Consider the following 24,599-nt stretch of genomic DNA (forward strand, 5'->3'; position numbering starts at 1 on the left):
GTCCTGTCCTGTAACGAGCTGAGAGGGCAGGCAGCATTTTGGACACACATGACAGCTGGGCCCACTGGGGTCCATGTGCCTAGCTACCTGCCGAGAGGAAATTCCCGAGTCTGGGTGGGATAACTGACAGGGGGCTGGGTGCCCGTGACTGTGGGAGCCTCGTGTGCTATGACTGTGAAAACACTGGCTGCATCGGAGGGCGCAGGGTGTGGCTGGGTCTCTGGGCAGTCACTGTGGCGGCTCCACATGCTGGAGGTCCCTGATTCCCTGGTGAGGGTCACTGCTACAGGATCCATGTCCACCCCGAGGACTGCAGGGATACTTTGAGTTGTTCTCGTGGCAGCATGGATGAGAGTTGTACCCACTGGGGCTATTGCCCAGGCGCTGGTCTCCTTAGAGAGGAAGGGAGCATGAGAATATACCAACATAGCTGAACAAACTTCCCCTCTGATAAAAAAAAAATTTACCACACCTATCTTGGGTGTCACCTTGTGTGGGGAGCAACCGGACTAGACTGTTACTGGAATTAAGACTTATTCTATGCATCTGCTCTCCCACAATATGGCGCTGGGAGAGAAGTAAACAGCTTCCGCACAGCTGCCTCCAGTTCAACCAATTAACTGTAGGACTTGCTCCTGATTGGAGAGCAGCGTACTCGGCGTGTGGGCAGCCGAGTTGGGATTGGCGGAGGAGGACTATAAAGGAGGAGAGAGACGGCATGCACCGGGAACATCTATGGGGAACATCTAAGGGAACCCGTGCAGCCCCCGAGAGAACCGGCCGGCGGTGTGCCGCTCCCCTGCGGAAGTGGGGAATGCGGCCAGGGGGAACTGCCCTTCCACGGAGGTGGAAGGGATAGTAGCCAACCCGGGAAGAACCAGCAGCAAACCCGGGGAGGGCCGAGCAGACGAAAGAACAGCGCAGGGTCCTGTGTTGCTCCTCCACGAAGAGGGGGAGCGACATAATGGTGCCGTGACTCGGATAGGAAACCTAGCTCGGATAGGAAACTTAGGACGGATATGAAACTTAGGAGGGAAGAAACGGGAAGAACTAGGGAAAATATCGGAGAGAGAAACTAGCAAACAGCCTAGGGAAAATATCGGAGGGAGAGACTAGCAAACAGCCTAGGGAAAAGCCGGACGAAAAAGGAGCCGGAAGAAGCTATTGAAAGCCTAGGCATAGACTCGGATACGGACTACGGGGGGAAGCTGGGAGAAATCTCTAAGGTCAAAAGCGAAAGTGAAAGCTAGAACAAACAGACTCGGATGCGGACTGTGGGGAGAGGCCAGGAGAAATGAGGGAGGAATATTGTTGGAAGAAAGCTTGGGGAAACATACCGGGTAGAGAAAAATGTTAGGGAAATTGAAGCCGTGGGGGGCAGGCCAAGGCGGACACGAAAGCCACTTTGGGGTTCTCAAGTTAGCCCGGGAATAGGGGGCGAAAAGTTGAAACCAGAAGCTGAGACGCAAGCCAGATTGGGATCCGTCTGATTAGCCCGGGGAGCAAAGGACGGGAAGCCAAACCTTGGGGCGGAGACGTACGCTGGGTTCAATTCGCCAGGCTAGCCCGGGGAACTTAGATTGAGTGCTAGTGGCGGACACGTAAGCTACGCTGTGTTACTCGCGGAAGCCGCCGCGTGCAGAGAGCACGGGGCGTGAGTAGATAGGGAACGGGGCTGGCGTAGGCCGTGGTTCAGACGTGAAAGGGTTAAGCGTGGAGACCGCGGAGCGCGCGAAGCCGAGCTGCGCAAAGCCGGGAAGCTGCGCAGATGAGAGAGGCGCGCGGGTTGAAGCGGCGCAGAGCCAGGAACCCACCGGCGGGGCGAGGTGCCGGAAAGCCGCAGGGATAAGAGAAACAGAAGTTTTAGAAGTAAAGTGAGAAAAATAGGAATGCTGGAAGATAGAAGTAAAATGGGAGAAATAGGAATGCCCGGAGATAGAGAAATAGAGAAATAAAAAGGCCTCCCTACAACACTGCAATGTGAGAGCTTGGATTCGGTCTGCCTAATCAAGTGAGGTGATGAGCACCTGCGGGCAGCTAGCAGCTTATGCGCCGCAGGTCACCGAAGACAGGCACGAATTAACATCAGTAAGGCTTCCCCACAATACAACAATATTAAGCTTGGATTCGGTCTGCCTGATTTAAGGCGGTAAGCGCCAGCAAGCAGCTCGACCAGAGTATGAGCTGCAGGTCACCGAAGATAGGCACGAACCAACACTAATAAGTCTCCCCCACAATAAGGCAATGAGAAAGCTTGGATTCGGTTTGCCTGATAGGTCTTGTAAGTCCCCTGCAGGCAGAGCAGAGCATGCGCTGCAGGGCACCGAACACAGGCACGCATCAGCGCCTAAAAACCTCCTCACAACATGGCGAAGAGAGGACCCGGATTCGGTTTTCCTGATTGATAGGACTTGTAAGAGCCTGTGGCAACTCTAGCAAGTAGAGCAGAGTGTGTGCCACGGGACACCGAAGACAGGCGCGTATCAACGCTAAAAAAATAAAAAGAAAGGGGGATCTGTGGGGAGCAACCGGACTAGACTGTTACTGGAATTAAGACTTATTCTATGCATCTGCTCTCCCACAATATGGCGCTGGGAGAGAAGTAAACAGCTTCCGCACAGCTGCCTCCAGTTCAACCAATTAACTGTAGGACTTGCTCCTGATTGGAGAGCAGCGTACTCGGCGTGTGGGCAGCCGAGTTGGGATTGGCGGAGGAGGACTATAAAGGAGGAGAGAGACGGCATGCACCGGGAACATCTATGGGGAACATCTAAGGGAACCCGTGCAGCCCCCGAGAGAACCGGCCGGCGGTGTGCCGCTCCCCTGCGGAAGTGGGGAATGCGGCCAGGGGGAACTGCCCTTCCACGGAGGTGGAAGGGATAGTAGCCAACCCGGGAAGAACCAGCAGCAAACCCGGGGAGGGCCGAGCAGACGAAAGAACAGCGCAGGGTCCTGTGTTGCTCCTCCACGAAGAGGGGGAGCGACAACCTTGGACACATCCCTCACCCCGGAGCACTGAACAGAGCTCCCTGATCACTCCTAGCACACACTCGGGTTATTACTGAAACAGCAGAGGCAAAGTTCAAAGATAAAAACCATCACAGGGCCAAAATAAACAAAAAAAACCCAACAACTATCACCACAAATACCTAATAATAAATGCAGAAATTCAAGAAACAAGGATAAGGACAACGTGACACCCCCAAAAGAACACAACATTTCAATACCAGAATGTGAAGATGAAGAGACTGACAAAACACCAGAAATGGAATTAAAAAACTAATCACAGGATTACCTAGAAGTAATCAGAAGCAAATTCATTAACTAAAGAAACCTGTACATGGCATGAAAGAGACTTTTTCCCATGAAACTGAAATTTTACAGAGAAGTGAAAAGGAATTATTAGAAATGAAGGATTCAGTAGAACCAATAAAAGTACTATGGATAGCCATAAGAACAGACTTGGTAAGGCAGAAGAGAGAATATCCAAGTTAGAAAACAAACCTTTGAAAATTTTATGGACAAAAAAAAAGGGGGGGGGGAGAAATTGGAAAACTGAAAAACACCATTGGAATTTATGGGATACTAACAAATGACCCAACATACAGGTCTTAGGAGTTCCTGAAAGGGTGGAAAGATGGAATGGATGAGCAGGCCATTTTAGTGAAATAATTACATAAAGAAAGGGATGTCCAAAAAGGAAGCACTTAGAACTCCTAATAGACACGATCAGAAAAGATCTTCGCCACAAAACGTTGTAGTCAAACTCTCCACAGTAAAGCATAAAAGATTCTAAAATGTGCATGAGAGAAATGCCAGGTTACTTTCAGAGGCTCTCCAATTAGACTCACAGCTGAATTCTCATCAGAAATGAGATACATTCCAAGTCCTAAGAGAAAAAAACTGTCAACCTGGAATACTGTACTCTGCAAAGCTCTCATTTACAAATGAAGGTGAAATAAAGACCTTCCACAACAGAGATTGAGTTTGCCAGTACTCGTCCAGCCTTACAAAAGGTACTTAAGGATGCACTACACACGGAAACATGGTCATCACTATGAAAGAAGATGAGGGCGGACAATCTCCCAGTAAAAGTACAAAGGAAATCCAAAGTAAACAATAGGAATGTTTATGGGGAAATGGCAGGGCCAAGTCCTTACTTATCAATAGTCAACTTGAATGTAAATGGCCTCAACTCTCTAGTAAAAAGGCACAGACTGGCTGAATGGATTAAAAAACAAAACCCATCTATCTGCTGCCTACAAGAAACACATCTCACCAACAAAGACACATGCAGACTGAAAGTCAAAGGATAAAAAAAAGATATTACATGATATCAGAAACCAAAGAAAGAGCTGGTATAATCATCCTAATATCAGACAAAATAGATGTTCACACAAAAACTGTTAAAAGAGACAAAGAAGGCACTATGTAATGATTAAGGGTTCAACTCAACAGGAAGATGAGGCTATTATAAATGTTTATGCACCTAATTGCAGGTCACCCACTATTTCAAAGAAATGTTAATGAATCTAGAGAGAGACATAGACTCAAACACTGTAGTAGCGGGGACTTGAATATCCCACTTTAAGGGCAGCCCTGTGGCGCAATGGGTTAACACCCTGGTCTGAAGCGCTGGCATCCCATATGGGCACTAGTTCAAGACCTGGCTGCACCACTTCCAATCCAGCTCTCTGCTATGGCCTGGGAAAGCAGGAGAAGATTGTCCAAGTCTTTGGGGCCCTACTCCCACGTGGGAGACCTGGAGTTAGCTCCTGGCTCCGGATCAATGCAGCTCCAGCCATTGTGGCCAATTGGGGAGTGGACTATCAGATGGAAGAGCCCTCTCTCACTTTCTCTCTCTCTCTCTGCCTCTACTCTCTCTGTGTAACTCTTTTGAATAAATAAATAAATAAATCTTTTTTTAAAAAAATCCTACTTTCAGCAATGGACAGATCAAGCAAACAGAATATCTGCAAGCAAACAGTAGAGTTAACACTATAGACCAAATGGACCAAACAGATAACTACAGAACTTTTCATCCTACAAATGCAGAATGCACATTCTTCTCACCAGTGCATGGAACCTTCTCTAGGGTAGACCACATGCTAGGCCATAAAGCAAGTCAAAGCAAATAAAAAAATCAAAATCATATCATGCATCTTCTCTGACTACAATGGAATGAAGCTGGAAATCAGCAACTCAGGAATCTCTAGAACATATGCAACACATGGAGACTGAACAATATGCTCCTGAATGAACAGTGGGTCACTGAAGAAATCAGAAAAGAAATTTAAAAATTTCTGGAAACGAATAAAGATGAAAATACAACATAGCAAAACTTATGGGATATGGCAAAAGCAGTGTTAAGAGGAATGTATATAGCAATTGGTGCCTATATCAAGAATTGGAAAGATACCAAATAAATGAGCTATCAATGTATTTCAATGAGGTAGAAAAACAATAACAAACCAAACTCAAAAACAGTACAAGAAAAGAAATAATTAAAATTAGATAACAAAAAAATTGAAACCAAAAAATTCAAAAGATCAGAGAAAAGAGAAGCTGGCTTTTTGAAAAAATAAAACTCACATTGGCCCAACTAACCGACAACAACAAAAAAAAGGAAACCTAAATCAATGAAATTGATATGAAAAAGGATATGGAATAGATACCACAGAAATAAAAACAATCATCAGAAACTACTACAAATAGCTGTATGCCAACAAAATGGGAAACCTACAGGAATGGATAGATTCTTGGACACATACAACTTACCTATATTGAGCCATGAATACATAGAAAACCTAAACAAAACAATAACCAAGACAGAAATTGAATTAATAATAAGTCTCCCAGCAAGAAAAGCCCAGAACCCAATGGCATCACTGCTGAATTCTACCAGACATTTAAAGAAGTACTAACTCCAATTCTTCTGAAGCTATTCAAAAACAATTAAAAGGTACAGAATCCTCCTAAATTCTTTCTACGAAGCCAGCATCACCTTAAATCCTAAACCTGGAAAAGATACAACAGAGAAAGAGAACTACAGACCCGTTTCTCTGATGAATATAGATGCAAAAATCCTCAACAAAATATTATCCAATCAAATCCAACATCAGAAATATCATTCACCTAGACCAAGTGGGATGGTTCAACATTCACGAATCAATGTGATACAGCACATTAACAAATTGAAGAACCAAAACCATATGATTATCTCCATAGATACATAGAGAGCATCTGATAAAGTTTAACACCCTTTCATGATGAAAACTCTAAGAAAATTGTATATAGAAGAAATATTCCTCAAGGCAATGTATGAAAAACCCAAGACCAGCTTCATAGTGAATGGGGGAAAGTTGGAAGCATTCCCACAGAGATCCAGAACCAGACAAGGATACCCACCCTCATTATTGCTATTCAATATCACCCTGGAAGTTTCAGCCACAGTCATTAGGGAAGAAAAAGAAATCAAAGGGATACAAATTAAAAAGGGGGACGTCAAACTATCCCTGTTTACAGATGACATGATTCTATATATAGGGGATCTGGAAGACTCCACTAAGAAACTACTGGAAATGATAGAAGAGTTTGGTAAAGTGGCAGGATATAAAATCAACACACAAAAATCAATAGCCTTTGTCTACATAGACAATGCCATGGCTAAGAAAGAACTTCTAAGATCAATCAAAAAAAAATCAAATACCTTGGAATAAATTTAACAAAGGATGGCAAAGATCTCTACAATGAAAATTACAAAACATTAAAGAAACAGAAGCCACAAAAAAGAAAAAAAAATTGAGGAAAAATCTTGCATGTTCATGGATTGGAAGAATCAGTGTCATCAAATTGTCCACACTAGCAAAAGCAGTTTACAGATTCAATGGAATACCAACCAAAATGCCAAGGACATTCTTCTCAGATACAAAAAAAAAAATGCTAAAATTCATATAGAAACACAGGAGACCTCAAATAGCTAACGGAATCCTATACAATCCTATACAGGGCCGGCTTCCAACACAACTCTACTCAGAGATGCAGACCTCTGCATTTCACATCATCTTCATGGCACACAACATATCCTTTTTGTTTATTTTGGCTATTTAAAAATCATCCTTGTTCCCAGGCTTGTGTACAAAGAGGTAGTAGGCTGGTTTAGGCCCCCAGGCCATAGCTTGCCTAGATCCCTAAAGAGAACGGTGGGCCGTCTCCCCAGAAACATGCCCACCACCTGGATGTGCACAGCTCTGGGAGCACAGGGGCGGACAGTCCTGGCTGAAGGAGAGCCTGTGTACAGTTCAATATACGGGTAAGGCTCCGGAGGCTGGGGTTCCGGAGGATGCCAGAGGCAGAACAGAGAACAAACGCACTCGCAACTGCCCGACCTCCTGGACTTCATGTGAAATTCCAAAGCCACGCGACAGGCCATTGGAAAATAATTTTGAATTAGCTATCAAGAGCATTAAAGAAATGTACCTGCCATTACGTACAGGTATTCTAAGACTCTCCTGAAGAAAAATAAAACTGTAATGTAGACAACATGGAACCTCATGAAATCACAAGCCATTGTCAGTAACATGGAGAAATGGCTGGGAGGAGTGGCAAAATTCAGAAAGCTGTACAATTTTTACACAGTGCTAATTATCTAAATGAAACAAATCTAGGCTTGGAAAAAAAGAAATGTTTCTAAAATGTTAACAAAGGTTCTTTCTAACAGTGGAAAAAGTGAGAAGAAAAGGAATAAACTTTTTTTTTTTTTTTTTTACTACCATAAAACAGAGCTTATCACGTGAAATACAGAAAACTCTAAGGTCCTCACCAAAGGTTACTTTTATTGTCAACTGTGAGAACAATCACATTAAAAGCTAAAAAGAACTTACTTCTTTCATGGGATGTGTTCTTCTTAAAGTGTTCTTTGAATATACTGCACTGAAACAGGAAAAAATAAAAGTTAGGAAATATTTAAAGCAACCAGAGAAAATACCATAACCTGACTCTCTCCAAGTATTGTCTTCCCAAATTACACTGCTCAGTAGCTGTACTAATAGCGCGCATGCAATGGAACTGAAGTTATGACGAAGAAGCAGAACCCAGACCATGTAAACATACCAGTCAAATTATATCACCAATACATATAAAGTGACCACCTCGGTCCCTCAAGATCATGGAAAACTTCTAATCCTGCTGTCATGCTGGCCCCTGCGCCCGGATCTGTCAGGAAAGACTGACTCTCCGCAGAGCTGAGCCAAGGGGATGGATACCAACATGGATGAGACTCCTCACACCCATTCCATCTGCGCCTGGCCCGGGATCACACAGCTTAACAATCCTATGAAGTAGAGGGGGGCCATGTGACAGCTCTGCACGGGCACAGAGCAACAGGCAGCCAGGCAGGAGAGGAGCCTGCAGGAAAACCCCATCGGTTCAAATCCACAGCCTACCTTCTTCCCACCCCATAACACTCTCCAGTGACCTTGGGCACAGGGTAACACAGATTAAGGTGCGGATCTTCTAGAAGTGAAAAGGAAGCAAATGCAACAACAGTGACTAGACTAACAACTGAAAACAACAGTGGCAAGAAAAACCTATATTAACATCAGCAGTCAGTGAACAAGCACTGAGCACCCTCCACAGCTGAGGCACTGCATGGGGTATTAGAGATACTTTAGTAGAATCCAGTACTAGTTCCTGACTTTAAAATACGCCTTGCAGTTTTCAAAGACTCCTTTGTGGAGGGCAGTATCAGATTAGTGTGTCTGAACCAATATTCTTCAGGTACTTTATTTGACATGATTTCAAACTGTCTCCCCTGTACCCAGGTTCATCAGTTGCCTTCACCGTCTCTTTTGCTTCCTCTGCCTGTGCAAGGTAAGCACTCCTAACTGAAGTACTTCACTGTGGCTTCCCTAAGAGGGCATGCACGTGCACAGTCATAGCAGATTTCCAAAATCTAGATATTTCACATTTGCAATGTGATCATCCAACCTACAGTCCATGTCCAAATCTCATCGGCTCTCCAACACCCTTTAGGATTTTCACCCTAGCATTTTCTTAAAAGGGAAATTCAAGGGAACAGAAAATATAAGATTGCACTGGATAGGATATTTTCATAAACTTTCCGATTTGTTTCATGTGCACCTGCGTACTAACTGTGATGCAAATTTTCATTGTGTGAATCACAGTTAAAAAAAAAAAAAAGAAAGAAAGCTGGAACACTGTTTAGAGCAGTGGTCTCACGCCTGGCGCCACCCCCAGTTTCTGGCTCAGTAAGTCAAGGGTAGGGTGTAGAGTTGGAGAGTTCATACTTCTAAAGTTTCCACGCTGAAATTCCGTCTTTGTCCATCTTTGTCTGGTCAGCTCATTTTTTTTTTTTAATTATTTTGACTTACTACTATAAATGCAAGTCTTAATTTTTTATTTCTTTTTTTTTTTAAAAAGTGGCTTAGCGTTTTATTTTATTTCTTACAAATTTCATTTATTTATTTGAGAGGTAGAGTGACAGACAGAGGGAAAGACGGAGAGAAAGGGCTTCCATCTGCTGGTTCACTCCCCAAACAGCCAAAATGATGGGGGCTGCGCCAATCCAAAACCAGAAGCCAGGAGCTTCTTCCAGGTCTCCCACATGGGTGCAGGGCCCCCAATACTTGGGCTATCTTCCAACTGCTTTCTCAGGCCATAAGCAGAGAGCTGGATCAGAAGAGGATCAGCTGGAATACAAACTGGCACCCATATGAGATGCAGGGACCGCAGGTGGAGGCTTAGCCTTCTATACCACAATGTCAGCTCCTCTATTTCCTCTTTAAAATTAAGTAGATGAGGGTTCAGCAGTGGGTTAAGACTCAGGCTGCAAAACCAGCATCCCATAGCAGAGAACTGGTTCAAGTCCAGGCTCCTCCACTTCTGATCCAGCTCCCTGTTAACACACCTAGAAAAGCAGTTGGAAGATGGCTCAGGTCCTTGGGCCCCTGCACCTACATGTAGTTCCAGACTCCTGACCCAGCCCCTGCCAACGCAGCCACATGGGGAGTGAACCAGAGGATGGAAGATTCTCTCTCTCTCTCTCCCTTTCAAATAAATAAAATAAATCTTTAAACAAATTATGTAGATAATATAACCATTTACAGAGAAAATACATGGATTGCATATACCTGTATACATACATACGAATACCACTTTTTGTGTCAACAAACATTCAAATTTACCATATGTATACAACTAATCCAACAATGTTTCTACCTGTTGAAAGTAAAAGTACAGTCCCTTCCTCCTATCTCAGGGCAGTGTTTCCTTATATGCTTCCGTCTTTACTCTTCTCTGGAAGAGCACGTTGTTGATTACTCCTCTTTCTCTTTACCTCATCTTCATGGATTCTTCCACTGCTTTTTGAACATACCCAAAAAATAAGAACCCTTTCCTCAATACTACACCATGAACCAGTTAGCAGACTCTCTCCCCTCTCATTTAAGGCCAAACTCCAAAGAAATATTCCAATCAACTGTAACTCACTCCTCAAATCACTCTAGTCTGGAGTTTTGCCACTATCATTGTACTGAACCAGTTCTCATGAAGATCACCCATGTGGCATAGCAGGTAAAGCTGAAGCCTGCTGTGCCAGTATCCCATGTGGGCACCAGTTCTAGTCCTGGCTGCTCCACTCGGATCCAGCTCTCTGCTATGACCTGGGAAAGCAGTAGAAGATGGCCCAAATCCTTGGACCCCTGCACCCATGTGGGAGACCTGGAAGAAGCTCCTGGATTGGCCCAGCTCTGGCCATTGTGGACGTCTGTGAAGTGAACCTGCAGATGGAAGACATCCTTCTCTCTCTGCCTCTGCCTCTTGGTAACTCTGCCTTTCAAACAAATAAGTAAATCTTTACAAACAAAAACAAACAGAAAACTTCCTGTTGCTAAATCTAAGTGATAATTTTATTCCTTATTTTACTTCAGTTCTCAGCACTGTTTAACTCCTTCTTAAAACACTTTCTTCCCCAGCTAGTAAGATATAATACTGTTTTCCATTCATTCATTCTGGCTGCATACTTTGAACCCTTTTCTTTCTTTACTTGCTATTTAATGTTGAAGCCCCTAAAATGTTCAAGATTCTATTATACTGTCACTTCCCATTTTGTAAAAGATTTATTTTTTTATTTTATTTTATTTTATTTATTTATTTTTTTGACAGGCAGAGTGGACAGTGAGAGAGAGAGACAGAGAGAAAGGTCTTCCTTTTCCGTTGGTTCACCCTCCAATGGCCGCCGCGGCCGGCGCACTGCGGCCGGCGCACCGCGCTGATCCGATGGCAGGAGCCAGGAGCCAGGTGCTTTTTCCTGGTCTCCCATGGGGTGCAGGGCCCAAGCACCTGGGCCATCCTCCACTGCACTCCCTGGCCACAGCAGAGGGCTGGCCTGGAAGAGGGGCAACCGGGACAGAATCCGGCGCCCCGACCAGGACTAGAACCCGGTGTGCCGGCGCCGCTAGGCGGAGGATTAGCCTAGTGAGCCGCGGCGCCGGCCCTATTTTTTTATTTGAAAGGCAGAACAACAGAGAGATTTGGAGAGAGAAAGTGATCTTCTATCTGCTGGTTCACTGTTCAAATGGTTAGGCCAGGGCTGGGCCAGGTTGAAGCCAGGAGTCTGAAACACCATTTGGCTCTCCCAAATGGGTGATAGGGCCTCAAGTACTTGGGCCATTTTTTACTGCTTTGCCTGGCACATTAGCAGGCAGCTGAAGCAGAAGTACAGCAGCTGGAACTTATACTGGCACTCTGATATGAGATGCCATTGTCTCAAGCACTGTGCCATAATGTGCCATTGTCTCAAGCTCAAACCACTGTGCCATAATGCCAGCTCCTATCACTTTACACTTTGTATGTAGAACCATCATCTATACCCATGCCTTCACTGTTACCTAAACATAGCTGAAATATATTGTCTCTATTTCAAGTATGATTCTGAAATAGGTGACTTAACAACTTGTTGCAAAAACTATTCAAATATGATATAGCTCAATCACGCTGGTGATTCCTCTTCTTCCATCAAAGTTTAGCACTTCTTGTGCTGGCCCGTGTCTCATCCATTAGTTGAGTAAGGAAGAAATTTAGAATTACCCTTGATATTTCCTTTTCCCATGCACCCTATTTCTAATCCATCACTTAATTAACCAATTTTACCCCTTATACATTTCTTAAATCTATGTTATCTCCATTGACATACGCCAGTCTATGACGCCATGGTCTCTCCATAAGATAACAGCTATATTATTTTATTTTATTTATTTATTTATTTTTTTGACAGGCAGAGTGGACAGTGAGAGAGAGAGACAGAGAGAAAGGTCTTCCTTTTCCGTTGGTTCACCCTCCAATGGCCGCCGCGGCCGGCGCACTGCGGCCGGCGCACCGCGCTGATCCGATGGCAGGAGCCAGGAGCCAGGTGCTTTTCCTGGTCTCCCATGGGGTGCAGGGCCCAAGCACCTGGGCCATCCTCCACTGCACTCCCTGGCCACAGCAGAGGGCTGGCCTGGAAGAGGGGCAACCGGGACAGAATCCGGCGCCCCGACCGGGACTGGAACCCGGTGTGCCGGCGCCGCTAGGCGGAGGATTAGCCTAGTGAGCCGCGGCGCCGGCCTACAGCTATATTATTTTTACACATCATTGTATCTGAATCTGTATCTCTTCTCATCCATCCCAAACTAATTCAAAGTGTCTTCAAAAAGTTCATGGAAAATGTGTAGTATGAAAAAACTGGGCATAGGTTTCAATTTTTGGCACCAAAATAAATTTATCTCTACTCCATTTTCTTTTCTTTTTAAAAAAAGATTTATTTTATTGAAAGACAGTTACAGAGAAGCGGAGGCAGAGAGAGAGTGAGGTCTTCCATCCACTGGTTCACTCCCTAGATGGCCGAAATGGCCAGAGCTGCGCCCATCTGAATCTAAGAGCTGGGAGCTTCCTCCAGGCCTCCCATGCGAGTGCGAGGGCCCAAGGACTTGGGCCATTCTCTACTGCCTTCCCAGGCCATAGCCAAGAGTTTATAGGAAGTGGAGCAGTCAGGACACAAACCGGCACCCATATGGGATGCCAGCACTGCAGGCAGCGGCTTTACCAGCTGCGCCACAGCACCGGCCCCTCTCAACTCCATTTTCTATAAACTTTTAAAGTACTTTAATACATCCACCATCCTCTAGACAGTCATCTGATCATGAAGAGCCTGCTCAAAACACTTTAGTAATTTTCCATTTCTCTGAGGACATAGATCAAAATCCCTGGGTAAAAACTCTGTTGTCTTGGTTCCCACTTTTCCCAATTCTCTTCACCCCTTGTTTAAATTTTAGACATATTAATTAAGATACCATGCTGCTTCTTTCCCTGTGCTTTGTATAAAATTCTTCTATTTCTTTTCTCTATAGGACTAATTCCTAACTTACCTTTAGGTCCTACTTCACTTACTACCTTCCTTAAGAAGCTCTCCTGATATTTCTGCCTAGCACAGATCTTCCTATCTCATACATTCATGGTCACATTTACCTCTTCTCCACTAAGTGTATCACTTCAATGAGGTTATACTAATTTGGATAATCATTTAATTAATAATGTATTGTACATGTGAGAATGAAAATGTCTATTTTTGTACTCTTAGGACTAACAATATCCAGTTAGCATTAAGAATTTGTTAAGTACAAGTAAAATTTTGGTAGCTTTTGAAATTCAAAATAACTTATAAAGAATTTATGCATTTGAGGGTATTTAACAAGGAAGGGGACTTTGTGTGAATTTGCCTTTTGCTGCCATTATTGGTCAAAATGTGATCCTCATGAAATTGGGAAGACTCAGGGGTGCCCTACAGGTTAACTAGAGGCAGACAAGGTGGGTGGTTAAAAGACAGGAACAATACCCACCCCAACCCCCGAATCTGTGCTACACTCTCACCAGAACAGTTTTGATTTTTCCTGTGTTATAATTAGAAGTCCATGGAATGTTTTGCTTGAATAAGTGTGCCCTCCTCCTTCTCCCCTTCAGAAAGATTCGAAAGCTACTGAATGAGCTAAATATCAGTGTATGGATTAGAAAACTGAAGCTGATTTTAGAGAAGCAGAATGACCCAAAGCTGCAGAGGACTAACGTAAATCTGTGTCAGATGGGAAAATGAAAAACCCTCAAATACAGCAACATCCCCTGCCTTCTTCTCCTGTCTCATTCTTGCTGTTTCCTTTTGCCTGCTATAACTCTCACAATATTTGCTACATTTTCAAGAAATGGACTTCCCAGGATAACTATGAATATTTCATTGTCTGACTTTGGAAAAGACTCACCTGGCAAGTATGTTTTCTAGGCAATTTTCATTCTTCATTTGCCGGATGGAAAGAAATTGAAAAGATTTTTCAATGGTGGAACTCTCCCAAAATAACTGATGGGCTGTAATTCATTTTTTTATTTCTGAAATGATTGGAAAATATTTAATATATATTTAATATTTAATATAATATTAAATTATAATATTAAATATTCATATTTAATATATAAAATAGTTCAATTTTATATAAGCAATTTATCTATGCCAAGAAATCCTATAAGCTGAAAATGAAGTGGAAGCAAAATATATTATTATCCTTACTTTGCAAACACCAGAGGGCAGTAAATACTGTAGAAAAAGTCACAAATGTTTCAAATATTATGTAAATAGATTATACTACAAGTAGTAAAGAAAAGTTAAAATAGGGCCAGCACCTGCAGTGCTGGCATCCCATATGGGGGCCAGTTCGTGTCCCACCTGCTCCTATTCAATCCAGCTCTCTGCTATAGTCCGGGAAAGCAGTAGAAGATGGCACAAGTCCTTGGGCCCCTGCAGCCATGAGGAGACCCTAAAGAAGCTCCTGGCTCCTGGCTTAAGATTGGCCCAGCTCTGGTTTGCCATTTGGGGAGTGAACCAGTGGATGGAAGACCTCTCTCCCTCCCTCTCTCTCTGCCTCTGCCTCTCTGTAACTCTGAAGTTCAAATAAATAAATAAATCTTTAAAAAAAGAAAGAAAAGTTAAAATAATAAAGTATGTATGAACTTGAAAGAGTCTCTGTCTAAATAGAATATATAAGGTTCTTCAGGATAAGAGAATACATATTCATTGTAATCTACAGTAACATGTTGCCATGAAGGGAATGTGACGGAAATCAGCCAAAAAAAATTCTTTGCTCAGGAATCTTAAAATGATCTGATATCTGTACTATACTAAATCATATGGGTATGTACCATCACCTCACATTCCCCCACTTCCCTCCTTTCATGTCTAGTTCCTCTATCCTTATCTCTTTATTCTGCTTCCATCTTTAGTTTTAGATCTATATCTCTGGACATATATATAATATATATCATTCAAAACAGTGAGGAAAAATTCTTTTTAAAAGATTTTTTAAAAATTATTTGACAGGTAAATTACAAACAGTGAGAGGGAGAGACAGAGAGAAAGGTCTTCCTTCCATTGGTTCATTCCCCAAATGGCCACAATGGCCGGAGCTGTGCCAATCCGAAGCCAGAAGCCAGGAGCCAGGAGCTTCTTCCTGGTCTCCCACGCAGGTGCAGGGGCCCCAGCACCTGGGCCATCCTCCACTGCCTTCACAGGCCACAGCAGAGAGCTGGATTGAAAGAGGAACAACTGGGACTAGAACCGGCGCCTATATGGGATGCCGGTGCCGCAGTTGGAGGATTAACCTAGTGCGCCACGGCTCTGGCCACAAGGAAAAATTCCTAATATTGCAATAGAAAAGTGAGAACACCACCAAAACATACTTTCACAGAAGTAACATAATTATCAATGACAAAAATTACACAGACACATGCATACATAATATTTAAACTTTCACGAAAAATGTGCAATGAAAAAATTATGTATAGAGATTTAAAAAATGTATGCATCAAAATAAACTTACTTATCTATTCCACTTTTCTGTGAACTTTTTGAAGTATCCTGTATATTTGGATAAAAAATGTTCAGTTTATAATAGTAATCAAACAATGCACTAAAGGACCAAAACAAAATTATAGTATTCACCATTGTCAAATATATAGCAAAACAGGCACTCTAACCTATTACAAGCATTAGTATTAAACTGTTACAAGATCCTTCAGGGGCTGGCACTGTTGTGTATCGGGAAAAGCCATCCACACGGATGCTGGTTCAAGACCTGGCTGCTCCACTTCCAATCCAGCTCTCTACTATGGCCTGGGAAGCAGAAAGACCTCTCTCTCTGCCTCTCCTTCTCTCTCTGTGTAACTCTGACTTTCAAGTAAATAAATAAATCTCTTAAAAATAAAAGATCCTTCAGAAAATAATGTGAATTTTCTATTCTGCCCAATTTATTCATTCATTTGTTTATTAGTAGTGTAGGCACAAGGTTTCTTCTTATAGGCAATGGCTTGTGATCCATTGGTAGCATTATTTATTTTGATATTTTACTTCCTGAGTTGGACATGAGGAGTCCCTTCAGGCTAGCCTGAATGTACTTTTGAATATTACTATTATTATCATTATTCTACTATAAGTATTTCTTTACTTTGTAGAACCACAAAATGTCCCTGGATCATTTAATACTTTTTCTTTTACTGGAAAACCTTGGAGAATTCCAATCCAATTCTACCAGTTCTTTTATTTCTAACCTTGCTATATTTAATGTTTCATCTTCCTTCTCCAAAAGTGAAAATCCTGGCTTCAGGCATATTCACTGTCTTTCCTCATTTACTCAATCAGGCAATCCACAGGAATTATTTTCAGAATTGCTACATACCTACTACTGAGAGATGTACTCCTACCAAGCAGAGTAAAGTTCAGTTTATAGATCTCCTTGTCTTTAGAATAAAGATGTATGTCCAAGTACAATGCTTAAAAGTTCATTGGTTTAAAAATAATTTTAAAAAGTTGCTTGGTTAGTGCTTTTATCTCCTTATGTATCGTTATGTTACTTGAAAAGGTTTTTTGTGTGTGTGCTTGTGAACATAATATTTTTTTGAATTTAACTACTGGAAAAACTTGATTTTTAGGTCTTTATGTACTGATACTTATTAATGCATTATAATTTAATTACAAATTAGAAAAACTTCCATTTAGAATCAGTATCATTAAAATGTCTATACTACCTAAAGCAATCTAGATATATTCGATGCAATCCCCATCAACAATACTAATGACATTTTTACAGAATTAGAAAAAACAACCCAAAATTCATATGGAATCACAAACAACCCAGAGTAACCAAGATGATCATGAGCAAGAAAAATCAAACTTGGAGTTATCAAAATACCTGACTTCAAAGCTTACTACCAAGCTCTAATAATTAAAATGGCATGGTACTAGCATAAAAACTGACATAGATCCATGGAACAGAACACAGAGCCCAGAAATTAATCCACATACATGCAGCCAACTGAATTTGGACAAAAGTGCTCAGACCATAAAATGGAGTAAGGATAATCTCTTCAACAAATGGTGCTGGGAAAACCAGGTGTTTGTACACATACACACATATGTATAGAAGAATGGAAGTAGATACTACCTGTCACCGTATACAAAAATTAACTCAACATGGATCAAAGACTTAAATTTAAGACCTAAGACTATGATGCTGCTGGAAGAAACTGTAGGGGAAACACTCCAAGACATTGGTGTAGGGGATGAGTTCTTGGACAAGACTCCCAATGAACAGGTGACAAATGCAAAACGGAACAAATGGAGTTTTATCAAACTCACAAGCTTCTGTACAGCAAAGGAAATGATCAATACCATGAAGAAATATGCAACAGAATAGGAAAAATATTTGCAAGCTACCTATCCAACGAAGAATTACTATCCAGAATATATCAGTAACTTAAAAAACTCAATAAAAACCAACAAATCCAGGTAAGAAATGAACAAAGGACCTCAATAGACAGTTCTCAAAAGAAGAAATACAAATGGCCAACAAATATATGAGTAAATGCTCAACATCACTAGCCGTCAGGAAAATGCAAATCAAAACCACAATGAGATATCACTTCACCATCTCAGAATGGCTAAAATCCAAAAGACAGAGAGTAACAAATACTGAAAAGAATGTGGAGAAAGGGAAATATTTATACACTGTTCATGGGAATGGAATTAGTAAGCCATTATGAAAACAGTATGGGGATTTCTTAAAAACTAGAAATTGACTTGCCATATGATCCAGCAATCCCACTACTGGATATATACTCAAAAGACATGAAAATGTTGTATCAAAGTGAAACCTATACCACCATGTTTATAGCAGCACTGTTTAAATAGCCCAAATTTTGGCCAGCGCCACAGCTCAATAGGCTAATCTTCTGCCTGTGGCGCTGGCACCCAGGGTTCTAGTCCCGGTTGGGGCGAAGGATTCTGTCCCGGTTGCCCCTCTTCCAGGCCAGCTCTCTGCTGTGGCCAGGGAGTGCAGTGGAGGATGGCCCAAGTGCTTGATCCCTGCACCTGCATGGGAGACCAGGAGGAAGCACCTGGCTCCTGGCTTCAGATCGGTGCAGCACGCCAGCCACAGCAGCCATTTTTGGGGTGAACCAACAGAAAAGGATGACCTTTCTCTCTGTCTCTCTGTCTCTGTCTAACTCTGCCTATCAAAAAAAAATAGCCCAAATTTAGAGTAAACCAAGATGTCCACAATCAGATAAAAAAAATAAAGATATGGGGCCAACACTGTGGCTCAGGTGGTTAATGCCCTGGCCTGAAGCGCCGGCATCCCATATGGGCACTGGTTTGAGTCCCGGCTGCTCCACTTCCAATCCAGCTTTCTGCTATGGCCTGGAAAGCAGTAGAAGATTGCCCAAGTCCTTGAGCCCCTGCCCTGGCATGGGAGACCTGAAAGAAGCTCCTGGTTCCTGGCTTTAGATTGGTGCACTTCTAGCTGTTGCAGCCAATTGGGGAGTCAACCATCGGATGGAAGACCTCCTTCTCTCTCTCTCACTGCCTCTCCTCTCTCTGTGTAACTCTGTCTTTCAAATAAATACATAAGTCTTAAAAAAAAATGAAAGAAAGAAAGAAAAAGAAAGGCCAGCTGGCACCCCGGGTTCTAGTCCCAGTTGGGGCGAAGGATTCTGTCCCGGTTGCCACTCTCCAGCCCAGCTCTCTGCTGTGGCCCGGGAGTGCAGTGGAGGATGGCCCAAGTGCTTGGGCTCTGCATCCACATGGGAGACCAGGAGGAAGCACCTGGCTCCTGGCTTCGGATCGGCGCAGCGGCCATTTGGTGGGTGAACCAACAGAAGGAAGATCTTTCTCTCTGTCTCTCTCACTGTTTAACTCTGCCTGTCAAAAAAAAAAAAAAAAGAATGCCATACTATTATAGTTTAATGATATGTGATTACTTTTAAATTTACTATATAAGGGTGATATAGTCATGTTTCCATTAAAATTTGTATTTATAGCTGTTGGCTAAATTCCCACTAAACTATGGTTGTTTTCCTTTTTACTTGTTAAATTTCTTATCTAGTGAAACCTTTTTGCTGTAATATAATTTTAACATGTGCTATATCAAAAACTATAAAAAGATAGAAAGAAGGAAAGGAAAGAAAGAAAAAAGGAAAGAGAGAGAGAAAAGAAAGGGAGAGAGAGGGGAAATGGAAGAGATGGTGGGAGGGAAACAAGGGGAGGGAGGGAGGAAAGGAAAATGGGAATACCATTATATTCTTAGAATTGTAGCTACGAACTCTATTGAATCTGTTAAAAACTAAAACCTCCATTTATTTAGTTTCATAATGTTTATTTTTTTTCTAGAAAGAAGAGTACCAGGTAGCCCTAAGTGGAAAATAAATATCCATGAGTTTACACGATATAAATGATTGCATAAATGAACTGAGGATAAGAGGCAAATTTTCCATGTAAAAAAAGTCCAAATAATTTATGTAGTTACTTTGTCTTTGATGAGTTGCAGCATAAACCTCCAATTCCTTAAGTGTGCACTACGTCTTGTGTCTTCCTTCCAAAAATACAGAATGAAGAGGAGGTTAAAAGAGTGTACAGTTAAGAAATCTACAAAATACTACCTGAGCTCAGTGATCAAAGTCAACAGCAATGGTAATTTCTCCTGTCGAGGGTAATGACTCTAAATAAACCGCCCTAGTCTGCTTAAATAAATCACCCTAATCTAACCATGACAGAGCCATCAATCATACCTCGATTGAATGACATTGCACAAAATACATGAAAAGTATTCCTCACAATGGCTGAAGTCATTAAAAACTAGAGAAAGTCTGAGGAACTGTCACAGTGTACAAAACAATTGCAGGTAATATGGTATCCTGGATGGGATATTAGAACACAATAAGATATTGGGTGAAAAGTAAGGAATTCCAAATAAGTATAAACTTTACTTAAGGATAACATACCTATTTTGGTTCATTCATTGTTTAATTAGTTTAAGATATGTTAATAAGAGGGGAAACTGGCTGTGGGACATCAGAGGAACTCTCCTTGCTATCCCTGACATTTTCATTAATAAAGCTGAAACTGTTATAAAGCAAAAATTTTATTTTAGAATTCAATGTAAAGTAATTCGAAGATGTAAGACATATGATGAGAAAAACTTGGATCATATGTTCCACCTCTTTTACATAAATACCTATTTTTTAAATGTTTTAGCAACTTCTTATGCTTTTCTCTCTCTATTTCTCCCTCTTTTCCCTCCCTTTTCCTTTTTTTTAAACTTTTATTTAATGAATATAAATTTCCAAAGTACAGCTTATGGATTACAATGGCTTGCCCCCCATAACGTCCTTCCCACCCGCAACCCTCCCCTTTCCCACTCCCTCTCCCCTTCCATTCACATCAAGATTCATTTTCGTTTATCTTTATATAGAGAAGATCAGTTTAGCATACATTAAGTAAAGATTTCAACAGTTTGCTCCCACACAGAAACATAAAGTGAAAAATACTGTTTGAGTACTAGTTATAGCATTAAATCTCAATGTACAGCACACTAAGGACAGAGATCCTACATGAGGAGTAAGTGCACAGTGACTCCTGTTGTTGACTTAACAAATTGACACTCTTGTTTATGGCCTCAGTAATCACCCTAGGCTCTTGTCATGAGCTGCCAAGGCTATGGAAGCCCCCTGAGTTCACTGACTATGATAATTTTTGACAAAACCATGGTCAAAGTGGAAGTTCTCTCCTCCCTTCAGAGAAAGGTACATCCTTCTTTGATGACCTGTTCTTTCCACTGGGATCTCACTCGCGGAGATCTTTCATTTAGTTTTTTTTTTTCTTTTTTTTTTTTTCCCCCAGAGTGTCTTGGCTTTCCATGCCTGAAATACTCTCATGGGCTTTTCAGCCAGATCCGTATGCCTTAAGGGCGGAAGCCAGACAGCTACTTTTTTTTTTTTTTTTTGACAGGCAGAGTGGACAGTGAGAGAGAGAGAGAGAGAGAGAAAGGTCTTCCTTTGCTGTTGGTTCACCCTCCAATGGCCGCCGGGGCCAGCGCGCTGCCGTCGGCACACCGCGCTAATCCAATGGCAGGAGCCAGATACTTATCCTGGTCTCCCATGGGGTGCAGGGCCCAAGCACTTGGGCCATCCTCCACTGTACTCCCTGGCCACAGCAGAGAGCTGGCCTGGAAGAGAGGCAACCAGGACAGAATCCGGTGCCCCAACCGGGACTAGAACCCGGTGTGCTGGCACCGCAAGGTGGAGGATTAGCCTAGTGAGCCGCAGCGCTGGCCAAGACAGCTACATCTTATAAACTTCTCATCAACTAAAATCCTACCAAGACTTGCAGAAGTGAAATAGGCACTGGAAATAGTAACAACTCATACCAAAGTTGGAGTACCAGTTTGAACTCTGATGATTCTTCAGCTCAGTAGGATTGACCTTGGGAGAGGAGCTGTCTCTGAAAACCTTACACTTGCTCTATATCACAATCCTTTACTTTTTTTCTACTTTTGCCTATGCAATTAGTCTGTTACCCATGTCACTGTATGTACATAATATTCACCCCTCTTGACAAGAGCTCTCTGTATCTAAATTGTTATACATGGATCTTCTGCTTTTCCTTGGTCTTTTGCTTCTCTGATTGTCATTACTAAGAGATGCTGAGACAGTGGAAGAGATGGAGAGAGTAGATGCAATGTAGTTGTGTTTACTGCCCACAACCTCCTTGGACTGTGTGAGAGATGCTGGAGAAGGGAGTCATTAGAACCACAGCATGGGGGCCAGCACTGTGGTATATATGGTAAAGCCACCACCTGTCGTGCCAACATATCATATGGGTGTGTAGACCTAACTGTTCAAATTCCCATCCAGCTCTCTGCTATGGCCTGGGAAAGCAGTGGAAGATGATCCATGATCCAAGTGCTTGGGCCCCAGCACCCATGTGGGAGACTGGTAAGAAGCTCTTGGCTCCTGCATTGCAGCCATTTTGGGAGTGAACCAGAGGATGAAAGACTTTTCTTTCTTGGGGATGGCACTGTGGTGTAGCAAGCAAAGCTGCCACCTGCAGTATCAGCATCCCTTATGGGCACCGGTTTGAGTCCCAGCTGTTCCACTTCCATTCCAGCTCTCTGCTATGGCCTGGGGAAGCAGTAGAAGGTGGCTCAAGTCTTTGAGCCCTTGCACTCCCGTGGGAGACCTGGAAGAAGCTGCTGGCTCCTGGCTTCTAGGTTTGGAGACTGAACATCAAGACTGGGTTGCTCCATTAGCTTAACTTCTAGTGAGGGCTTCATTGTAATGGCATCATGGTGAGAACATGGATGAGCGGGATCAAAGCCAGAGAATGAAGAGTAGGTCAAGCTCTCTTATAACTCCCTCTTAAGGGGGCTGAGATAACTACATGAATCCCTTCTGAAGGAAACACCCCAGTGATCTAATCACCTTCCACTAGGCCCCATCTTGAAAGGTTCCACCACCTCCGCATCACCACACTGAGGACCAAGCCTCTAGGAGAACAAACCATATTCAAACCACAGAATTTTCTTTTACTCAATAATAAGTCACTGAGATTCTGACTGTTATTTGTCAGAGAAGTAAATATTCCATGATTAAGGTCATGACTAATCTGTGTATGTCTTTTTCTTTTCTTCTTCTTCTTCTTTTTTTTTTTGTTGTGCTTGCTTACAAATACCTAGCATAAGGGAGAAAGGGAACTAAAAAAAGATGTGATTAACAAGCTCCTCCTTAAAATATCAGATTACAAACCACATCTGGCTCAGTTATAAACAGGGGAGTCAAAGGTGGTCTGGATGCTTTATATCTTTGGTGAAAACCATGTAGTCCCTGAGTGGAACTCCCAAAAGAAGATGTAATTAGAAGGATTAAACCAGAGATATAACCATGGAGGCAATAATTTCACTCTTTGTACTACAGGTTGAAATTACATAGAAATTAGGCACTTTGAAAATAGACTATATTCTTAAACATATTTTATAAAAGGTCTGACAAATTTTTGTGGACTTACATTTTATACTTGCACTAACTTAAAGCTATGTTGTTTCAATTAGGTTGGTTTTCTATTTAACCCAAGTTTCAAGGACTTTCATGGAATTTTAGAAAAGTTTTATGTTTTAAGGAAATATGAATTGTCCAACTGCATATTTGAACCCAAGCATTGAATTATCTTGCAATTGCAGCCTATCATTACTTAGAAGCTTTTATTTCATTGTTACAGCACTGAAAGTCACCTGAATATAGCTTCATGGAGAATGTTAACTAATGTGTGAGTCCATTTGGTCTTAAAAGCTACTTCCATTGCTCAGTCAAAATTTGTGTTGATTTTTAAAAAATCTTTATTTATTTGAAAGGCAATGCTACCTAGACAGGGTTAGAGAGAGAGACAGAGAGAGAGACAGAGAGAGAGAGGGAGATATCTTGCATCTGCTGATTCACTCCCCAAATGCCTGCAGTGGCCAGGGCAGGACCAGGCTAAAGCCAAGAGACAGGAGCTTCATCTGGATTTCCCACATTGGTAGAAGGGCCCCAAGGATTTGGGCCATCTTCCACTGATTTTCCAGGTGCATTAGCAGGGAGTTGGATGGGAAGTGGAACAGTCAGGACTTGAACTGGTGCTCTTATGGGATGCTAGAATTGCAGGAGTTGGCTTAGCCCACTCTGCCACAATGCCAGTCCCTGTATGGACATATTTATTCATCAGGTAGTTGCTTTTAAAGTTCAGAAATCTTTGGGTCTGCCCCATAAATTACTAGAAGTATTATAGCCTACTAAAAATAAATCCTTTCATAAAAATTACAGGAATTAATATACACTTAACAATAAAGAGCTCCATTTTCTCTAAAACTCTACCACTTTAACTATAGAAAGCTTCAACAAAAATTAAATGCAATGAAAACAGCATCCTGTGGTTTAATATTTGGACAAATAAAAACATGTCACTACATTTAATCCACCAAAAACTCGAGGTAGGAATTATATCCTCTATTATATATATATAAGGAAACTGAGACTGAGAGAAGTTCATAGACTCAGAAAATATCACACAGTTAAAATGTGAGAGAGCTATGGTATGAACTATGGTCTATCAGGGTCAGAACTGTCTTGCAGAGGGTTAAGCTGCTGTCTATAGTGCTGGCATCTCATATGGGCTGCTCTACTTCTGATCCAGCTCCCTG

The 24,599-nt window shown here is 42.2% G+C and overlaps 2 protein-coding genes across 2 annotated transcripts in view; one reads left to right on the top strand and one right to left on the bottom strand.

Annotated features, from left to right (window-relative positions):
- LOC127485527 (anoctamin-5) overlaps window positions 1-24,599 on the top strand; it is a 235,505-nt gene that overhangs the window by 156,744 nt on the left and 54,162 nt on the right. The gene's annotated exons all lie outside the window — the stretch shown is intronic.
- LOC127482619 (centromere protein U) overlaps window positions 1-24,599 on the bottom strand; it is a 57,650-nt gene that overhangs the window by 28,958 nt on the left and 4,093 nt on the right. Inside the window, exon 2 of the mRNA XM_070067786.1 lies at window positions 7,884-7,932. Within this exon, the coding sequence (XP_069923887.1) occupies window positions 7,884-7,932 (49 nt within the window). The remainder of the gene's footprint in view (window positions 1-7,883; window positions 7,933-24,599) is intronic.

This window comes from Oryctolagus cuniculus, unplaced genomic scaffold, assembly GCF_964237555.1.
Source record: "Oryctolagus cuniculus unplaced genomic scaffold, mOryCun1.1 SCAFFOLD_109, whole genome shotgun sequence".
Lineage (NCBI taxonomy): Eukaryota > Metazoa > Chordata > Mammalia > Lagomorpha > Leporidae > Oryctolagus > Oryctolagus cuniculus.